We start from the raw sequence: 20,771 nt of genomic DNA, 5'->3' as shown, positions 1-20,771 counted from the left end.
GGGTAGTGCTGACAGTACTATATGGGGCAGAAACATGGAACATTAGAGGAAGAAAGGAAGAGTTTAAATGTGTTTGGTATGGTAGGGGTTACTTGGCCAGATAGAGTGAGAAATGAGGTGAGGAAGAGAGCAGTGGTGGATAAGGAGTTGGGTGACAGGGTTGATGAAAGAGTATTGGGATGGTTTGAACACATGAGGAAAGATTAGTAAAAATGTGGAAGGCTGGGGTGGATGGAGGGAGTGAACATGATGGGGCGAGCAAGGATGAGATGGATGGATGGGGAAAAAGGGGCATTGAGAAAGAAGGGTTGTCTGTTGAGGAAGGGAGATGACAGACGACTGGGATAAATGGAGAATGATTGTGTATGGATGATGCTGTGATGCATGGAGTGGGTGGGAGTTAGGAAGTATGTGTATGATGTTTTGATGCATTCCAAAGGGATTTCTCTATGTCTTGTCTTTTCCTGCACAAGGAGACAGGTGTTGTCGATTAAGTGAAGCAGCCTTGCTGTGGATGTGCTGCATCTTGCTACATTGCTTCTGACCCATGGCAGTGGGCGAGATGCTGGGATAACCAGTCATCCAGAAGAGTCCAAGAAAAGAGGGAGGGAGGGGTGGTGAATGGGAGTGGAGTATGAGGGGATGAAATGAGTGGTAGATTCATGCCTTTGACTACTTCCCTTGTAAGGGGGGAAAAAGCCCTTGGATTATGTATAAATTATCCTGAAATATTCTCACTCTTGAGTAGAAAAATATATTCATTCTAGTAGTATCAATTTCTTAAGGACTAAATTATACCCATTATTTTGGATTTTAAGTTTATTATGGATGAGTAAAATGAAAATCCAAGAAGCTGCTCCAATGACTTAAAATCTTTTCCTTCATTTCAATGACAATTGTAACAAATGTACACGTGAGTCAGTTAAGTAATGTACAATGCAACTCCTTCCATACACCTACTGGAATCTAAGACAAGGTAGTGCGGAGACAGGCAACCCCACAGTTCCATGTACACAGGAGAGGCAGCTGAGACTAGCAACATGCCCTCACATTGTCAGTGGGATCAAGGCTCCCTCATGAACCCTGGCCGCTAAAATAGCAACACAAAATAGGACTTCAATTATACATACAATTTAGGCCTCCAATTCAAGGGCCAAACCAACTTTGTGTCCACCTTGGTTGAAGTTCTTGCCATCAATAAGTGTTGAAAGAGTCATGGTGATGCCATCACGCACCTTCTGCTGGTAGCCAATGCCAACCTGGGAGGAGTTGTTCACCTTAGCACGCAGAGCAGCATCCTTGTCCAATGCATACTTGCAGCCAATGGAGAAGCGTGTGGTGTTGGATCCAGCAGACCAAGCTAGGTCCACTGCACCTTCCAAATCACCGTTGATCTTGTGGAAAAGAGAACCTCCAAACTCTGCTCCATCATTGGCAAAAGTGTGTAGGATGAAGTCAGGATTGACAAAACCAACTGCAAAGTTGTTCTTGGTTAGTTTGGATTTGGCAGAATCAAAAGACATTTGGTAGCCAACCAACCAATTCTTGTAGCTTGCAACTGCTGCACCATTTACTACGGGCCCTCCAAGGTCAAGAGTAGAGTCAAGATTAACTGCGAGGGCATCTGTCTTGTAGGTAGACTTGAGCACACCAGACTTCTTGCCCGTTTGTGGGGCAAAAGTAGTATTGAGCACAACTTTGACACCCTTAGCAATCTTGTCCTCAAGGGCGATCTCCGTGTTAAGAGTGTTATCCGTATTCCACTTTTCCGTAAAGGTTAACCCTGAAAGTCAACAGGAAATAATTAAGTTGAACAAAATCCTATCAAGAACAAAGCATAAATATTTTTCCTTAATATATACCCATATACATACATATATATATATATGTATATATATGCATATATACACACAACATATATCTTACCATGTTCCTTGACCTTGTATTTGGTTTCCAGGTTGCCAGCCACCTTTCCTGATTCAATAGCACTGTTACCACCAGCAGTGATTTCTACTCCAGTGGCAGTCTTGCTTTTGCACTCCAGCTTGAGTACACCAAAGTGATAACCCTTGCCAAAAACATCGCGGGACTGTTTGCCCAAGTCTGAATAAGTAGGGGGAGCCATTTTGCCTGTAAAAATTAAAAACTAAGTAATACTTAAATAATGGCTTAAAATACTCATTCCTTGTATAATAACATGTACATGTGTTACCAAATAATTGAACTCACTTTTTCCATTGCAAAAATCATCAATAAATAAAAATAGATATACAAATAAAATAAAATTAATAAAAATATAAAAATTACAGTATCAAGCATTATGTAGATCCATTTCAGTTCTTCAACACAAACTAATGGACAGAACAATTCTAAAACAAAGACAAAAAGCCTCACCAAACAAACATAGCATAAAGGATTACTTTACAAGCAAGCCAGATACAAACCTCATGTCAATTATCAAATGGATTTAACAAGGAATTACCACCAACCAGTCCTATCTATATGCCCCTTATAAGGAGGTAGCTAATTTGAAAGCACATACCTATTCCCACCCATTTCACTCCCCTGCACCACCCTTTCCATCTCTGCTCCTCGTGGATGACGGGTTATCCCTGCATCCGCCAACTGCCCTGGATCAAACAAAATACAGCACGACACTATACACCCACAGCTAGGCTGCTTCACTTAATCAGCAACTGCCCCCTCATGCCAAAAAGAGAAGACTGGAAGAAACCCTTTGGGCTGTCTCAAAATATTCACACACATGCACCCCTCTACCTCCCCATCCTTCACTGCATAACAGTATCACCCTTACAGTCATTTTTCACTCATCTCTATCTCTGGCCATCTCCCTTCCTTGCTCAATGTCACCTTCACCCCCATCCATCCATCTAATCCTCAGTCGTCCCCTCACATACATTTCCTCCACTTCTGCCTTCCACACCTCTTTTACTAATATATCATTCATTTTTTTCCAAATCATCCCAATAATCTTTCATCAGCCCTACCTGCAACCTCCTTTTCCATTCCCATTCTCCTTCTCACTTCATTTCTCACTCTATCCATCCTAGTAACCCCTACCATACTTCCCAGATATTTCATCTCAAACGTATTAAAAAATTTCCTGCTTCTCTTGAACTCAAAGTCTCTGCCCCATACAATACCATCAGCACATTCACCCCTTCATACAATCTCCTCTTTGGATCCATTCCCAGTTGCCTATTTCTCAAAACACTTTTTAATCCCTCATGGCATTTACTTCTCTCAATCTAAAATTTTCCATCTCCATTCCTCCCTTCCTACATGCAACCCTAATTACCTAAAGCTATCCACTTCCTCCAGCCTCTACCCTTTTAGACTCGCTGCCGTCCTCTACCTTTGTACATTTCATCACCTTGATTTTACCCAGTCACCATCAACTTTCTCTTTTCCAAACTCCTTTAATCCTTCTGACCCTGCAACAAGCGCAGTGCCATCAGCAAACAACAATTGGCTCACCTCCCGCTCTTCTCCATTTTAACAATCTCCAGTCCCCCGCCCATTACCCTTGCTTTTACCTCCCACACCACCCTGTCCATGTTATGATAAAAAAGAACATGAACAAGGCTTTTGAGTCCCACAACGCATACTAAAAAAATCAAGACAAACATACAAGAAATGGCTAAAGAACTTTTTGGCAGGCAAGTTGCTAGTAGTACAAACTACAAAGACAGGTATACCAACAAGGCACAATATCTTTGCCACAGCTATTCAACTACTCCAGACATGACCCTCCCAACTCTAGACCCTGAATACATCAAAGCACTTGCATCAATATGACAAGATTGTTGCCAAGAATGCATACACCAGAACTAGAAAACTGAATGACAAATCAGTTGAGATTCTCTCCAAAATATTCTACAGCAATTCTGCTTGCCACTAAAATTGCAAACCTAAGATTTAATACCACCATCTTGCTGAATGGGCACACTTCAAACAAAAATGTGCATTTGATTCCCATATAACAGGGACAGTTCCTAACTAGATGGTGTTATTTGAACAACTTTACAAATGTTTGCATACCAGCTTCTGAACTTAACTCTGGTATGCCATGTAAAACTGCATACAGGACTGAAAAGAAGAGAGAAGTAAAGCAAAAGGTAAAGGAGGCAAAGAGAGCAGATGTGAAATGGGGTGAGAGTATGACAGAAAATTTTGAAAGTAATAAAAAGATGTTTTGGAAGGAAATTAAGAGAGGAAGAGGAGGCGAATCAAGTAGAGAAGAAAAGGTAAAAGGTGCAGATGGAGAGATGATAATGGAAGAGAAGGCAGTAAGGGGAAGATGGGCAGAATATTTTAGGGAGTTGCTAAATGTAGGAGGATAGGGAGGGAAAGATATCTGCAGTGGGAAATGCGAAGAAAATGACCGTGATGAGTGAGGAAAATGGAGGAGAACTAAGGAAGGATGAAGAAGGCAGCTGTTAAGATGATGAGAGCAGGTAAGGCACCTGGTCTGGATGGATGCCATGCAGAATGTCTAAAAAAAAAGGAGGTACAGTGATGGTGGACTGGCTGGTAAGGTTATCTAATGTTTGCTGGAGAGAGGGTAGAGTGCCGGAGGACTGGAGGAGTGCCCGTATAGTTCCTCTTTACAAGGGAAAAGGGGACAAGTGTGAATGTAGTAGTTTCAGAGGGATTAACTTGTTAAGTGTAGTTGGGAAGGCTTATGAGATCTTGATTGAGAGGATTAAGAGAGGAACAGAGGGAGTATTTGGTGAGGAACAGTGTGGATTTAGGACGGGTAGAGGTTGTGTAGATCAGATCTTTGTGGTAGACATATGTGAGAATGCTATAGGAAAGGGGAAGGATGTTTTTTGGGCTTTTATGGATCTGGAAAAGGCTTACGATAAGGTAGACAGAAAGGCACTGTGGGAGGTTATGCAGATATACGGGATAGGAGGAAAGCTTCTGGGAGCTGTCAAGAGTTTTTATGAGAGTAGTAGAACTTGTGTCAGGATTAGAAATGGAGGCGAGTGAGTGGTTTGAGGTAAAGGATGCGTTATGTTGCCCTGGCTGTTCAACTTATACATGGATGGGGTAGTACGAGAGTTAAATGCAAGGGTAGTGGGTCAGGGATTGGAGATGGTTAAAGAAAATGGAGAAAAGTGGGAGATGAGCCAGCTGTTGTTTGCGGATGACACTGCACTTGTGGCAGGATCGGAGGAGGGATTGAGGAAGTTGGTGACAGTTTGGGAGAGTATGTGATAGAAGAAAGCTAAAAATAAATGTGGGTAAAAGTAAGGTGATGAGATGTACAAGGGGTGAAAGTGGCAGTAGACTGGAAGTGAGCATTAAGGGAGAGCGACTGGAGGAAGTGGATAGTTTTAGATACTTGGGTGCAAATGTGGCAGGAAAAGGTGGAGTGAAGGTGGAGGTAGAATGTAGATTGAGAGAAGCGAGTAAATGCCTTGGTGGATTAAAAACTGTAATGAGGAATAGACATTTGGGAATGGATGCTAAGAGGAGACTGTATGAAGGAGTTGTGCCAACAGCACTGTATGGGGCAGAAACATGGAACATAAGAGGAAGAAAGGAGTTTGAATGTGTTTGAGATGAGGTGTCTTGAGAAGTATGATGGGGGTTACTAGGCTAGATAGAGTGAGAAATGAGGAGGTGAGGAGGAGAACAGGGGTGGAAAGGGAGTTGGGAGATAGGGTTGATGAAAAAGTATTAGGATGGTTTGGACACATGGAAAGAATGAGTGAAGAAAGACTAGTAAAAGAGGTATGAAAGGCAGATGTGGAGGCATTGAACATGAGGGGACGTCCTAGGATGAGGTGGATGGATGGGGTGAAGGGGGCTTTGGGGAAGAGGGGAATGTCTGTTGAGGAAGGACGGGAGAGGACAGAAGACAGGGGTGAATGGAGAATGGTTGTATATGGATGATGTTGTGATGCATGAGGTGGAATGGGTGGGGGGATAGGGGTGAGGTAGTATGTGTGAGCAAAATTTGACGCAGCCCGAAGGGATTTCTCCCCGTCTTCTCCTTTTATGCGATGGGGGGACGGAAAGGGGGGGTCACCGATTTAATGAAGCGGCCTTGCTGCGGATGTGCTGTGTCTTGTGACACTGCTTCTGACCCAGGGCAGTGGACAAGGTGCAGGATGACCCGTCATCCACGAGGTGCTAAGATAAGAGGGAGGGTGGAGTGTATTCAGGGATGGAATGGGTGGGAATGATTTTATCCCTTTCCTTTTTGGCTATCTACCTTGTAAGGGGGAAAAAGCCTTGGTATATGTATGTATGTATGACATCGAGACAAATGTTTCACCACAAGAACTTAAGAAGGAGAGCCCATGAATTCCAGAGGAAGTGTCCCTGCACATAGCACACAAGCCAGCTGCATCAGGAAATTAAATACCACATTTGCAAGGAGTCGTACCACAGGCTGACAGTCTCAAATGCCAACCTCAATGCACCGACAAAACATTTATCGTTCAAAAAGTTGCTTATTCTGTCAATTTACATAATATATTCAATGAAGATATTCAATTTAATTTTATGTAAGGTTTGATCCCTCAAAACATGAATCCTTTTGCTGATAACCGGAATGATGCATAGGAACAATGCCGTCACCTTGAGATGATTGACAACTAATGACCTTGATATTAGGTGGCATTGTTTTGTACCTACACAACACACAGCACTGATTAGGGTTGTTAAAAATCCAGGGAGTAATCTTAACACTGAATTCATTTGTTAAAATTTATATGGATTTGAGATATATCATATAATGTATCAAAATTCCTACCACACACTGTGTCAAACTCATAATGGTTTGAAGATACAAAAATGACAGATTGCCACCGATTTCTCAAACTTTTAAATTACCGTTATCAAATGATTCTTAATTACCAATCTAAGTATATTTTGTTTATTTTATTGTGTTCATTTTCTATTGATCTACCAATACATTCTTAAATCCACTGTCAATAAACGGGCCATCATGCAATTGCCATCTGCCAGTTGATGGCAATGAAAGCTTCCACTTATGGGTTCGTACTGTAAGAAATACAATTGATCAGCTCGTCAGCAATTTTTACTGGATTGTCAGCTTTTAGTAAGACCATTTGCAAACCTCTGAAAAGCCAACTTGTGACTGAGAAAAGAGCCAAATTTGCAAACAAGTAGTACCTGGAATATGCAGAAACGGTGGTTTAAACTCAATGACCTGCCCCTTCCACTACTGAAAATAATAAATACTTGGCCACCCATTTCATAACTTCATCCACCCCTTTACATGAAGGTTTTATGGTTACTCACAACAGCTACTGGTGCAAGACGAGCAAGATGTTGGAACAGAAATTCCATTATACAAATAACTCATGACAAATATACTATACACAGAGCTCATACAACCTATCAAATGGACTCAAATAGCATTATAATATCTACAAGAACCTGCCCCAGGTACACCACATGTCCATAAAAAAGGCATACACACACCTATCACAAAGACATTCTAACTATACCAACAAATCCAATAAAGACAGAACAAACAGTATGCCTAAAACCAGGGAATGCATCTACCAACAAACAGTATGCCTAAAACCAGGGAATGCATCTACCAACAAACAGTACGCCTAAAACCAGGGAATGCATCTACCAATGCTTTCAAAGTAGTTGTAATTAAAGGTTATTGACATCCTAAAGTACATACATATACCAAAGGCTTTTCCCCCCGTACACAGGAGGCAGCCAAACGACAATGGCACAGAAACCACTCCCACCCATTCCATCCCCTACTTACTCCTCCTCTCTACACTCTTCCCTCCCTCTTATCTTGGCACCTCCTGGATGACGGTCATCCCTACATCTTGTCCACTGCCCTACATCAATTTATTTCTCATACATACTCCCTCACTCCCATTCCCCACCCACTCCCACTCATGCATTACAGAATCATCCATACACAGCCATTCTCCATTCACTCCTATCTTCTGTCCTCTCCCATCCTTCCTCAACAGACATTCCCCCCCCTTTTCCCAATGCCCCTTTTACCCCATCCATCCATCTCATCCTAGGTCGACCCCTCATGTTCACTCCTTCTACACCTCTTATCTTTCTTCACTCATTCTTTACGTGTCCAAACCATCCTAATACTCTCATCAATCCAAACTCCCTTTCCACCCCTGTTCCTCCTCCTCACCTCCTCATTTCTCACTATCTGGTCTAGTACCCCTATCATACTTCTCAGGCATTTCATCTCGAACACATTCAAACTACTACTCTCTTTCTCTCACGTTCCATGTTTCTGCCCCATACAGTGTTGTCAGCACAATCACTCCTTCATACAATCTCCTCTTAGCATCCATTTCCAAATATCTATTTCTCATTACACTTTTTAATCCACCAAGGCATTTATTTGCCTCTCTCAATCTACATTCTAGCTCCACCTCCACTCCTTTTCCTGACACATTCACACCCAAGTATCTAAAACTATCCACTATCATATATAAATATTAATAGGATTAAAGATTTCTTTCTTTCGCAGATCTTAACAGACCATATGAACCATGAACATTCACCTTACATGACCTTGGCACGATGGAAGTTTTCCATGGAATAACAATCCTGATGAATTCAAAATCAAATTGAACCAGCAGTCTTGTACAAACAAATAGTTGAGGAAAAAATTAATGGAAAAATTTCTGGAATGAAAATATCAAGTAGGAAGACAAGGTACAAGATCAATACTAAACAACACCAACACCGCCTTCCTATTACAAAAAACACCACTCAACAAAGGTGGTTGCTAATCCTATAAATGGGCATAGATCCCAAATTTCTATGTTTACATTCCTTTATCAATTCAACCATCCTTCATCTGTCATTTTCCATGTTTTAATAAGACTAACTTCACCCCCCTTTCCTCCTCTTCAACTTCTCTACATCTTTCCTGAAATTACCTTCATGACATAATGAGTCGATTTATTAATTTCTATTTCCATGACAAGGATTAACTTCTTCAATACAAGTCAAATTCTTGCAGGTAGCAACAGCTGCCTGACGTATGATGGTTCAAGGTTCAATGACGCATATCAATACTTAAGTTATAAAATATGTGTATCACTTGTTCTCATTCACTCTGAATATTAATAAACAAAAAAATGTGATCAAGCCAGTTCACAGAATATGGGGGTAACACAGCTACTACAAAATAATCAAGATGCTGTCTCCGGCATTGTCATAAACCCACTCCCGCTTCATGAATCATCATATGATAGGGGTTAAGAAAGGAGAAAAAATAATTTCTTTTTTTGTTCAATACTTAGGTCGTACAGTTAGGAATACCTAGAGCCCTAGAGGACGAGTGTTCTAACTTCCAGTAGGCCTTTTCAAAAATAAGTTCAGTTTTTCCTATCAAGCAACATTGGAAAAAGGGAACAAAGATAATAGAAAGCTGTTGATGACACTGAACAAAATGCAACTTATCTTGCCAACCAGAAACGTCACCACCATCCTTGTCCAAACAATGAAATATGGAAATTTGCAAGTAGTATGCCAGTCCATTAGGAAAATTGCTGTTACAGGGATGACCTTTCATACATGAGGAGGTAAGATTGGGTGGTGGAAAAGTGCGTGTATACACACACACACACACAGAGGGGGAGGGGAAGAGGGAGAGAGGAGAGAGAGAGCAAGGGAGAGAGGAGAGAGAGAGGAGAGAGGAGGGAGAGAGGAGAGAGAGAGAGAGCAAGGGAGAGAGGAGAGAGAGAGAGAGAGCAAGGGAGAGGGGAGAGAGGAGAGAGAGAGCAAGGGAGATAGGAAGAGGGGGAGATTGTGAGATAGGAAGAAGGGAGATGGGGGGAGAGAGAGGAAGAGGGAGAGAAAGGAAGAGGGAGAGAGAAGAGGGAGAGGGAGAGAGAAGAGGGAGAGAGAAGAGGAAGAGGGAGAGAGAAGAGGAAGAGGGAGAGAGAAGAGGAAGTGGGTGAGGAGAGAGAAGAGGAAGTGGGTGAGGAGAGAGAAGAGAGAAGAGGAAGTGGGTGAGGAGAGAGAAGAGGAAGTGGGTGAGGAGAGAGAAGAGGAAGTGGGTGAGGAGAGAGAAGAGGAAGTGGGTGAGGAGAGAGAAGAGGAAGTGGGTGAGGAGAGAGAAGAGAGAAGAGGGGGAGAGGAGAGAGAAGAGGGGGAGAGAAGAGAGAAGAGGGGGAGAGGAGAGAGAAGAGGGGGAGAGGAGAGAGAAGAGGGGGAGAGGAGAGAGAAGAGGGGGAGAGGAGAGAGAAGAGGGGGAGAGGAGAGAGAAGAGGGGGAGAGGAGAGAGAAGAGGGGGAGAGGAGAGAGAAGAGGGGGAGAGGAGAGATAAGAGGGGGAGAGGAGAGAGAAGAGGAAGAGGGGGAGAGAAGAGGAAGAGGGGGAGAGAAGAGGAAGAGGGGGAGAGAGAGGAAGAGGGGGAGAGAGAGGAAGAGGGGGAGAGAGAGGAAGAGGGGGAGAGAGAGGAAGAGGGGGAGAGAGAGGAAGAGGGGGAGAGAGAGGAAGAGGGGGAGAGAGAGGAAGAGGGGGAGAGAGAGGAACTGGGGGAGAGAGAGGAACTGGGGGAGAGAGAGGAACTGGGGGAGAGAGAGAAACACTATTTTCACAAATTGTGCAAAAGCCTTTTCCTTCTCTTCAACTGTGTGGCTGCATTATGGTCACAATAGGAGCCAAAGATTTGAGTGTCACTATAAGTTTCTGGAGGAAAATTCCCAGGAAACTAAACACATCCACTAACACCAGTATAACAACCATATTGGATCATTATCTCAAAAGGAAGAGGAAGCGGAAAAAAATCCAGAGCAATTATAAATATTGCAGTTTCACTAACTCGAAACCTGCAAATCCACAGTGGCTTGAATAACCCACTGCTGTGAGAGAAGGGAGAGGTCATGTCAACTCATATGAAAAGGTAGAGGAAATACAGCAAGTTAGTACAGACTGCAGTGTCATTCCCTTGATGCTGCACCTCAAAAGGTAGTTAGGGTGTTGACATGTTTTAGAGATGGGCAAGAGGGAGATTATTCAATTATTTCCTGTCAGTTTCTGTCACCACGTGCAGGTACCCATTGGTGATACCTTTGCACAAGTTAGGCAAAACCTACCTAGTGTAATGCTAGCAAATAATGCCCAGTATCTCATCTGACAAAATATGGTCACATGGTAATTGCTTATTGCATTTCACCAACTTTTGGTAAACCTGGGTTATAATACAGTCAACATGTGACAGGGTAATTTATATTGCAATTGGTGTATCATCTATTGGGTTTTTGGTACACAATTTTAACAAATCCTAGCTCACTTGACAAATGTAAAAATGTAAAAATCCTAAAATTATGTGACAATGTAACTTTCATTCAACCAAAGTTGATGACTTGCATATATGACCATAGCTTAGACTTCCCAGAAAATATAAATCAAATAAAACTAAACCAAAAAATACACAAATCTAATGAACAAAATCAAACAAAACCATACACCCTTTCAGTGGTTGTGGTGCGATTAAATTTTAAAGAAAATAGCTGTCTTTGTTGACTGCGGGCTAAGGAAATTAAAATTCTATCATGATCCTAATCATACAAGGTACTGATAGCTATAAACACCTTCACTACAATGATAAATATACATATAAAAAAGGGCTTTCCCCTCTTTATAAGGTAGATTGCCAACCAAAGTTGCACCCACACTTCACCCATCCTACACCTGTCCAACATTCATTTGTTTTCCCTTCATCGTGAATGAACGGGCACCATCTCTCCACTGCCAAGAAGCAATACTACATGACGGCACCTCCACAGTAGGGGCCAACAGGCAAAGATGGTTTACTTGCTTACGTAGCAACCCTACCCCCTCACCTATTTCCAAATAAAATAAAGACAAGGAGAAATCCTTCCAGATTGTCTCCAAGTTGTCATCCATTCACAACTACTTTTGCCCTCTCCCTCCCTGCTCAACACGTTTCCTTTTCCCAAGGATTCCTTTACTCTATATATCTATTCACTTTTTTTCTTTCTAAAGTTACCTTCATCCCTTTCTGCCTTCTGGTCTTCTTGCTTGCCTTTCTTCACTCATTCTTTCCATATACCCAACCCAAATATGTCTTCTTTATCAACCCACTCTTTCCACACATTACTCATTCTATCCGTGCCTGTAACCACTACCATTTCAAACATCTAAATTCCTCCTTCCTGCCTCTTAAATTCCCAGCATCTGCCCTGTACTGTGTCAAAGGTAAAATCACCAATTCATGTACTTCAGACTTTGATGAATGTTTCCCATTCCATTTTCACACATCCCAAGACTTCTTGCTTTCCTCACTCTTCAATTTACCTCCATTCCCATTCCTACACGCCTTGCTATATGCAACCCCAAATATACTTTACTTCCTCTAGCATCTCTTCTTTAAACCTTGTATGCAATTCGCTCCCAACCCCTCCTCATGTACATCCCTCACAAACTCTGCTACCTGCCACCCTCCGCTTACCTAGCCACAGGTGCAGTGTCATCACCAATCTATTGGCTCATCTCCACTTCCCTACAGTTTTAATCACCCTCACATTTACCTCCCATACCACCTCATCTACATAAGTTTAACATCCATGATGACATTACACTAGTGAACTGCTCCACCTTCACCTCAATCTACTTGATCATCTTTTCCAACCCAAATACAATGATTTTTGGTAAAATTCCAGAATCACACAAACATGAATACTTAACATGAAAATTGCATGGTCCAATGGCTCCTAATATCATATACCCAAACCTAACAGTTTGTTGGCAAAAAAAAAATATTTATGGGTGACACTGGAATGGAACCAATTTTTGCTAATGCATGGGCATATGTTCATGAATGTTACTTCATACACTAACACAATTAGCACGTTTTCACACACTATATCACTCATAGCTGCACTACAGGAAAATCTATTTCAAATCCATTGATCATCCTAACTCCTGAGACATTTGGTGTTATTCCAATATCACATTTTATCACTTTTCTTTTTAGCATTTAAAAGATATTTTTTCTGTAGAATGGTTACATTAGATTATGTTATTTTAGGGTACAGGCTATTGGAAATGCAAGTTTCTGGAATTTTAACTGAAAATTTATTTCTAAAATATAGCATGCAACTACAAGATTACAGAATAGCCAAAAATGAGTAATACTGTATGTTTGGAGTTCTATGCATCCCTAACTAGTGCTATAAAATGTTTGTAAATTCCTTTTCAAAGTTTTCTCAAGCAAGCCTTACAGTCCAACATTCCGATAAACCTACTTGTCCTCTTTTCAGGCACCCTTGGGATGCTTCCAAACCAACTCTGCCCTTCATAACTTATCGTTCCTATATTGCCATAAATACTAGGTCTAGGGCTAATCATTTGACTGGACTTGTGTTGACAGTTATAATAAAATTGTCAAAACTATGGAAGTGGAAAACACCTGGACATGTAAATGAAAAAGTACCATTAGTGCTCATTAGTATTATTATACAATACACCCAGAACCACTGAAATCTGAATGATGGCTGAACAAACCAGTACGAGTATATGTATAAGGTACTATAGCCAATACTAAATTCGTACACATCTTCATTTCAATACTGGAGCACAATACATACTAAGATACTTCCTAACTTTGTGCTATCAATTCTTAAATTTACAATTTCCATGAACAAATGTACTACCACACATGGCGAATTTAACTATGTCAACTTCCCAACCAAGAACGAAACCACTTTACAACAGTCCATTAAACTTGTGTTACCCTTTCCCTTCTGTTCAATACCAAACTAGGAGACTCAATTGGGCACTCCGTGCGGATTATGGTGGAAGAATTAAAATAAATGGAATACAACACTAACCACTGGACCGTACGCGGGTTTCTGCGGCAGAATACCATACAAAAGAACCCTGTGACCTCCCGTAACTTCGATTTTCTGGACGGCCACAACAATCAAGACAGGGTCACATTCCGCCTCCCATTTTCACATAAGCCAATAAAACACAACTACATGTTATTTTACATGGTTATTTATCTACATATACACGACCATTCCACTTTTATTTATTAGCCTACACATTTTCGTTAGCTTATAAGAATATGCCCGTGTTTCGCGGGAACTTTGGAGTTAGGCTTACCCGCCGATGATTAACAACAAACGAGTTCACAAGATACAATATGTACACTAATGAAAACAACTGTCAAAACCTTTTTTATTTACTTTGAACTTCAATTATATAAGGACCCTACGCAACTTCCCTCACCGGTTACTCTGCGTCGTCTGCTACATGGTGACTAACAACAAATCAGACTTTCATGATATAAAACTAATTTTGAGCAAAACGAGAACCAATATCCAGTAAAATGATAAAGCAACCTTTCCTGGCAGTGCTGCCCGTCTATGGAAGCAAAATACACCTCTATCACACACTTGTAAACAAATATAATTTGAAAATTTACCAAGGGTTGGTGTGCAATGGACGTCAAGCAGAAGTGCGTTGATCAGCTGGGATGAGGTTCAGGGGTCCACAGAAGAAAATACACGGGCTCCACCCTTGTGACGTCACAAAACTGAACCATTACGCAAATATCCGCCAAATTCAAAATTTATATGAAACTATGGACTCGTCAAGTGTTACTGTACATATGGAATAGTTGTGGGGGAATTAAAATATTTGTCTACCATTATCTACATTTATGAATGAAAAATATGGAACCTCTTTCTACGTAACGTACCCATTTTTTTTTTTTTTTGCGTATGGGTGTTGTAGTGAAACAATAAGCGTGTATGAAAAATATTTTGTACGTAGATAATTAAATACTAAAATCTAAGACAAAATCATATTTTCTAAACCAATACATCAGTGCGCCCTGTGAACTAAAGTCGGTGGTTTGGAACCTTGTCAAAGAGAAAGTGCGCAATACATTATAAAGTTCCTGCTGTGGAACATGCTATCACTTGATTTTTTTTCTGTTCTGGAGGTACAGCTGCAATTAGTGGACCTGGCAGGGATAGAGCAGGGTAGAATCCAGTAGTACTCTTGCAAAATATGGACTGGGTCCTAATGCAGTGAGATTTCAGTTTGATAAAAGTATTTGAAAATTAATCAAGAAAGCCTCACTCTTCCATGTTGCCTAAATAGTTCCGAAGTTTTATTAATAGTAACAGGAACAAACAGTTTGACCATATCGTACAGTGATGGCAATTGTATGACCAACGACAATGCTTAAAAGTTCCTGTAAAAACTGGCCCGAATAGACCAGATTACTTTTCGCTTTTCAAACTTAGCCTACCAAGTTGTGTCACTAGGCATGTCTTGCGTTCACTAGCAATACCTCGAATTTCATTATAAACTTGTTACAATTTATCAATGGTAAAGATTATACAAATTTCTCCGAATCACTTCATAGATTCAGACGGGTTTAAAAACGGAAATGTGTGAGTACACCAAGATCAAACCGGGCTTGTGTGTGTGTGTTTACCTAGTTGTATTAAACGGAAGAGGAGCTATGCTCGTAGTAACCCGTCTTTGTATCTTTCAGCATCAAGTTTTTTCTAATCTTGAATAGTGTTTGCACACACAGTTTCTTTATCCAAATAATTTCAGGTATCCAACTACTCTTATGTGGGAAGCTATTTTTTCAGATCTCTTCTATAGTTATCCTTTTAGTTTCTTTTCGTGCTCTCTTGTTTTTCCATTGTACCATTTTAATAAATCATTCCTATCTAGGATTTCCATTCCTTTCATGATTCTATAAATAGTCAGCAGATCTCCTCTTTCTCTTCTTTGTTCCAGAGTTGGTAATTCCAATTTGGACAATCTTAGTTCGTATGTTAATTTGGAGAGGGTGGCAACTTGTCGTTGCTCTTTGTATTCTTTCTAATTTCTTGATGTTCTTTTTAGTACTGGGTGTACATAGTGTTGCTGCGTACAGTTTTGGTCTTATAAGTGTAAATTTTATTTTTAATCATTTCCTCGTCCAAGTAGTCAAATGCCACTTTCATTGACCTAGGTTGAAGGTTTCTACGACTATTTCATTGATGTGTTTGTCCGGTGTCATGTCTTTGCGGTGTACACACACACACACACACACATTATATATATATATATATATATATATATATATATATATATATATATATGTATGTATATATATTGGTCGAAGTTATTTAATTTCCTTTAAGAAATAATCTATATCATCAGATTTCCCCTTGAAGCTATTCAAGTTTTGTAAACTATGAAGACAATTATACTGGCAAGTAGTCAGATATATGTAGAATCTTACTGCAGGAGGCCGTTCTCTACGTTTTTATTGCCTCCAGACTATTTGATTTATCAACCAACCGTAGGTTCCCCGCTATATATCCATCATTTATTATTATTTTATGTGTGTATGTATGTGTGTGTGTACGTGCGCGCGTGAAAGACCCGAACATGTATATACGCAGGCAATATATACGTTCAACTTTACTCCTACTTGGGCATGCGTCTTATTCTCACGCTGCGCCACTTATGGTATTGGAGTGCATAGTTTATCAGCCTCACTCAAGAAGTTCTTGCTTGGCTTCCTCTCCTCGCCAACCACTCCGCTGCATTCATTGGGGTTTCTTTACTGAAGTACGCCACATTCCTCTCTTTACGAGGTCACACAACGAGCTTTATCGTCCCGACCTGAGTTGGTGGGAAAAGGATACACTTCTTATTTCCACCCAAGAAGAAAAAATAAAAAGCAAGGCAGGTTTTATCCAAGGCACTCCAACCATCCCATGCACATTAGTTTCCCTGCCTACTGCCTGGGTCAAAATCAATGCAGCAAGACCTCGACAGCCTAAGCCGTTTCACCCCTCATTTATATGGCAACCCCATACAAGGATTAGGATAGCAGTAATCTTCAAATATGTCTCCCTGAACCCCTCTCATATTTTGTATGAACGCTCAGAGGCGGATGGCAGATGCTAATCCCATAATTTACCATCACGACGACAGTACATTGTCAAACTTTACTGATATTGTTACAAAACACAACCTTCCCTAATTGTTAACAACCCTAGCGTATAAAGAAAAATAAATACTCAAGATACAAGTACGCTCAACTCAGTTGCGGATTGCCAATGTACAGTAGACTTCACTAAACGTGCGTCTCTCTCTCTCTCTCTCTCAATAACTTAGAGATTAATGATCTACGAGCCACATGTTCCTCTTCCCCTTTCGCCGAGGTTTGGGTTTGCGCCTTAATGAATACAGTTATCTGCTGCTTGTCACAACATAAGGGTCACATGAAGAATTGTCACCCCAGAACGCCCACACGAGAAGAATTGGCACCCCAGTAGGTTTGGGTCAGTCTCTAATGAAAAAAAAATCCTCCCCATTCCCAACACTCAGTCACAAATTTCCTCCTAGAGTGCAATTCTGCAGGCGTCATGGATAAAATCTAACGAGCTCTATTATTTTGAGGTCGCCAGAATATGTACGAGTCGAGGTGATTTTGTGGCCATGAGCCACAACATATCTGTTCACACTTGGGATAAATTTTATTGTACAAGTGTACAATGATCTGACAATCATGTGCTTTCTACCATTTAAAAATAAAAATGTACCCGTTTTTCTTGTTTAGCTGGTTTCCTAACTTGTCAAATATTAGAATTAAATTTTCAAAATTACTGCAAATGAAGATTCTAAAATTACATTTTTCAAAACTAGGAAATGGTCGGCAAGAATGGCGAAAAGTTTGAAAGTACAGCCCTTTGTCGTGGTTTCATTAACAGGTTTCTGCTCTAGGGTGAACTGGCTGGCAAGATCAAGGTCCCGGCCACTTTGGGACCTGAATAGTTGCCCAAAATGAGTAAATAAAAACGTGGTGGCGAGGAAAACATTAAAGAACACAATAAAATGGAAATTGAACGATATTCTTTATTGTTATTCTCATCTATTCGGGTGATGCGACCTGCTTTGCGAGACAATGGAAAGTTCTGACGAGAGGTCAATGGACCTACTGTGACTGTTAAACAGACGCTGCTTTGTACGAATAGGCAAATATGATTAACGAGTTCTTATATTTTATTTGGGCCTTTTTCATTTTTTTTATTCGACACCCATTTTTTCCTATATATTCATCAGTTTACTTTTCTATCCTTTCATTCCGTGCATTTTTCCTGTGGCTGTACTTAATATTTCCATTCGATACCCATCTGCATCATTTATTTGCTCATTTATTCTCGGCGAAAATAGTACAACGCTATTTCGGCATTGAAAATGAATGGAGTACTACGATATGGCGACGACTCCTATGCGCATTTCGTTTCTTTATCAAAAAATGTGAAGTGTCTACTCGCTGGTCACGTACACAAATGAAATGTGAAGTCTTGCCCAAGCTTGGTCAAGAGAATTAGCCCTTTAACGTCTATTATTAGAGCTTATTCTGGCTGTTGCCGTGATATTTTAATCTAAAGAAATCACTTGCGATCGTCAAAGATTAAAAATAAAAAATCCGAAGGACGTGAAAGAATCACTACTATAATGATCTACTGAACATTTCGAAACACCGGGTTAACTCGAGAGTTTTCTTCCACCCGGTTTATTTTAGCTATATCTGGGATCAGCATTTTCCTATCAAACAACAAATGTGTAAAACCCACATCGATATATGGGGAAAAAAAACTGGTAGAGAAATACAGGTCGATTCAAAAACACAAAATTCAGTGATAAACACATAATTCTTTTGATTTCAACCTACGCCCTTGTGAAGAGGCTTGTAGTCAATATAACTGTATGTAAACTCACTTGCTACTAGACTTTATATGCCTTTAATTTTTTTTGTGAGGGAAAGGGCAAAAGGCGTACAGCTTTTGGGCTGTGTGTAAACACCTACATTGATACTTACTATGGACGCTACCACCTTGGTGAAGGGGATAGAGCGTTGTGTAGATCACTCAAATGTCCTGATATCTGGGCAATTCACTAAGGACCCTGCCACTTGGATGAAGGGGGTAGAGAGTTGTACAGACCAATCAAATCATGTCCCTACATCTGTGACGACAACGATTCCAGCAGGGCGATAAGCCACTCAAAACACCCTATGTCGCAGTTCGTTATCGATGTATGCCAGGTGTATACCATCTGCCATGAGTCAGTGTCGTTACATTTATGTTTTATAAACTGTATCATCTAGGAAGACATACGCTATATTCTACTAGTGACTGAATAGTATAGATATTTATTGGCCATACACATATACTTTAACCCCAAAAACTAATTCATCAGTCAATATTGTTACGTGCATGAACGCATTCGGACAAATATCGATCGAGGCCTGTTCTAGACACGTAACGGTAAGTTTACATATTTTTATAAAACTAGTGTAGGAAGACATTGGCCGAATGAATAAAAGTGACTGTGTATTAGGCACACACAGGTAGGTTAATTCCAGAACTCCACATAAGAAATTATAAGTAATATTATTACTATTATTATGAATACGTTCGGACGAATATCGACCAAAACTCCTGGCCTTCAGGAAGTACCAGGAGCAGATGACAAACATCCGGTGAATATCGTCATAGGATGGGTGGGATGTACAGACCTGTTTTGCGGAAGAATAATAAAATGTTACCAACTTCACAATTACCATAATCATTATTACCATAATTTATTAATGTTGCTAATATCACTTAACCGAAATCATCTCTATGAATACAGTAGTCTGGCGAAGTCCTCGAACATAATAGCGCCACACAAGCACAATACGTAATCCAACCCATGCAAATTCTAACAATTGTTAATAATAATTAAATTCCTGTGCTTGACAGCATGTCTACACCTACTTATGTTCCTAACACCTCTGACTATGAAGATAAATCACTCCAAAGACACCCATGATAATAGTACAGACAAAGAGGCCCCTATACACCAAGCTCATCTGATACAAATACCACACAAAGACAAAAAAAAGTTATGTTTTACACATCCTACCCAACAAATCCACAAAATACAGTGCAATGAACTGGTTGAATGATAGATTGATTGATCTATCGACAGGTTTCTTCTACGACCACAAAGAATGTCTGTCTACTGTATCTCATTACCCTATCAACTTTTAGCCCTAATACTTCTACAACAACAGGCATTCTCTTCTCCCTATTGTGTTCTCGTGTGCGGTAACAACTGATGTATGCGTGAGAGCCTCCTGATTTTCTACATCGCTGAGGCTTCCCTTGACAGACTCGCTAGTTGCGTATCCACCCCCACCCCCCACCCCCCGCCCCCCCGGGTGTGGGAGTGCGGCCCAGGCTGTGAAGCTTACGTCATTAGCAGAGCCCAATGTTGACCGGGCCATTTGACTGGACAACCAGGGCAGGTGACATTCAGTTGTGGTCGTTGAGAATCTGACTTGGGTTCACGTCGTCACGAAGAGTAATAACCAGCCGTGGGTCACGTGAAGAATTGTCACCCCAGAACGCCCACATGAAGAATTGTCACCCCTGTACGCCAAATATCAACAGGTAAGGTTAGGTTGAATAAAGTTATGCTTATACAACAGAAGAATCATAAACCCAGGATGCCCCACATGAAGAATTGTCACACTAGGATAGCCCACATGAAGAATTGTCACCCTAGGATAGCCCACATGAAGAATTGTCATCCTAAGATAGACTACATGAAGAATTGTCACCCTGTAGAAGTCTGGAATGACGATTCTTCTTGTGATCCCCAGCAGTTATATCCTCGTGAAAAATATCGTCAGAAAATGTCTAAGACGG

General features: G+C 40.7%; 1 protein-coding gene across 1 annotated transcript; it reads right to left on the bottom strand.

The window, feature by feature from the left end:
- Nucleotides 1-801: 801 nt before the first annotated feature.
- On the bottom strand, nt 802-14,629 carry LOC143029897 (non-selective voltage-gated ion channel VDAC2-like). Its single transcript, XM_076193079.1, has 3 exons — nt 14,474-14,629; nt 1,927-2,130; nt 802-1,783 (listed from the first exon to the last, which is right to left on the bottom strand). Exons 2-3 carry the CDS (start codon nt 2,123-2,125, stop codon nt 1,134-1,136), a joined length of 849 nt encoding a protein of 282 aa, XP_076049194.1. The 5' UTR covers nt 2,126-2,130; nt 14,474-14,629; the 3' UTR covers nt 802-1,133.
- Between the last annotated feature and the right edge of the window lie 6,142 nt (nt 14,630-20,771).

The sequence above is a fragment of the Oratosquilla oratoria genome, chromosome 11 (assembly GCF_046742065.1).
Source record: "Oratosquilla oratoria isolate Oo_2021 chromosome 11, ASM4674206v1, whole genome shotgun sequence".
NCBI lineage: Eukaryota > Metazoa > Arthropoda > Malacostraca > Stomatopoda > Squillidae > Oratosquilla > Oratosquilla oratoria.
The sequence above is the reverse complement of the archived record's forward strand: the minus strand, read 5'-3'. Positions and strand labels throughout refer to the sequence as shown.

Excerpts from the sequence above, each read along its gene's own strand:
- LOC143029897 (XM_076193079.1), bottom strand. The coding sequence starts at position 2,125 with ATGGCTCCCCCTACTTATTCAGACTTGGGCAAACAGTCCCGCGATGTT. Across the intron at positions 1,784-1,926 it reads ATACAAGGTCAAGGAACATG|GGTTAACCTTTACGGAAAAG; the intron begins GTAAGATATATG and ends GTTGACTTTCAG.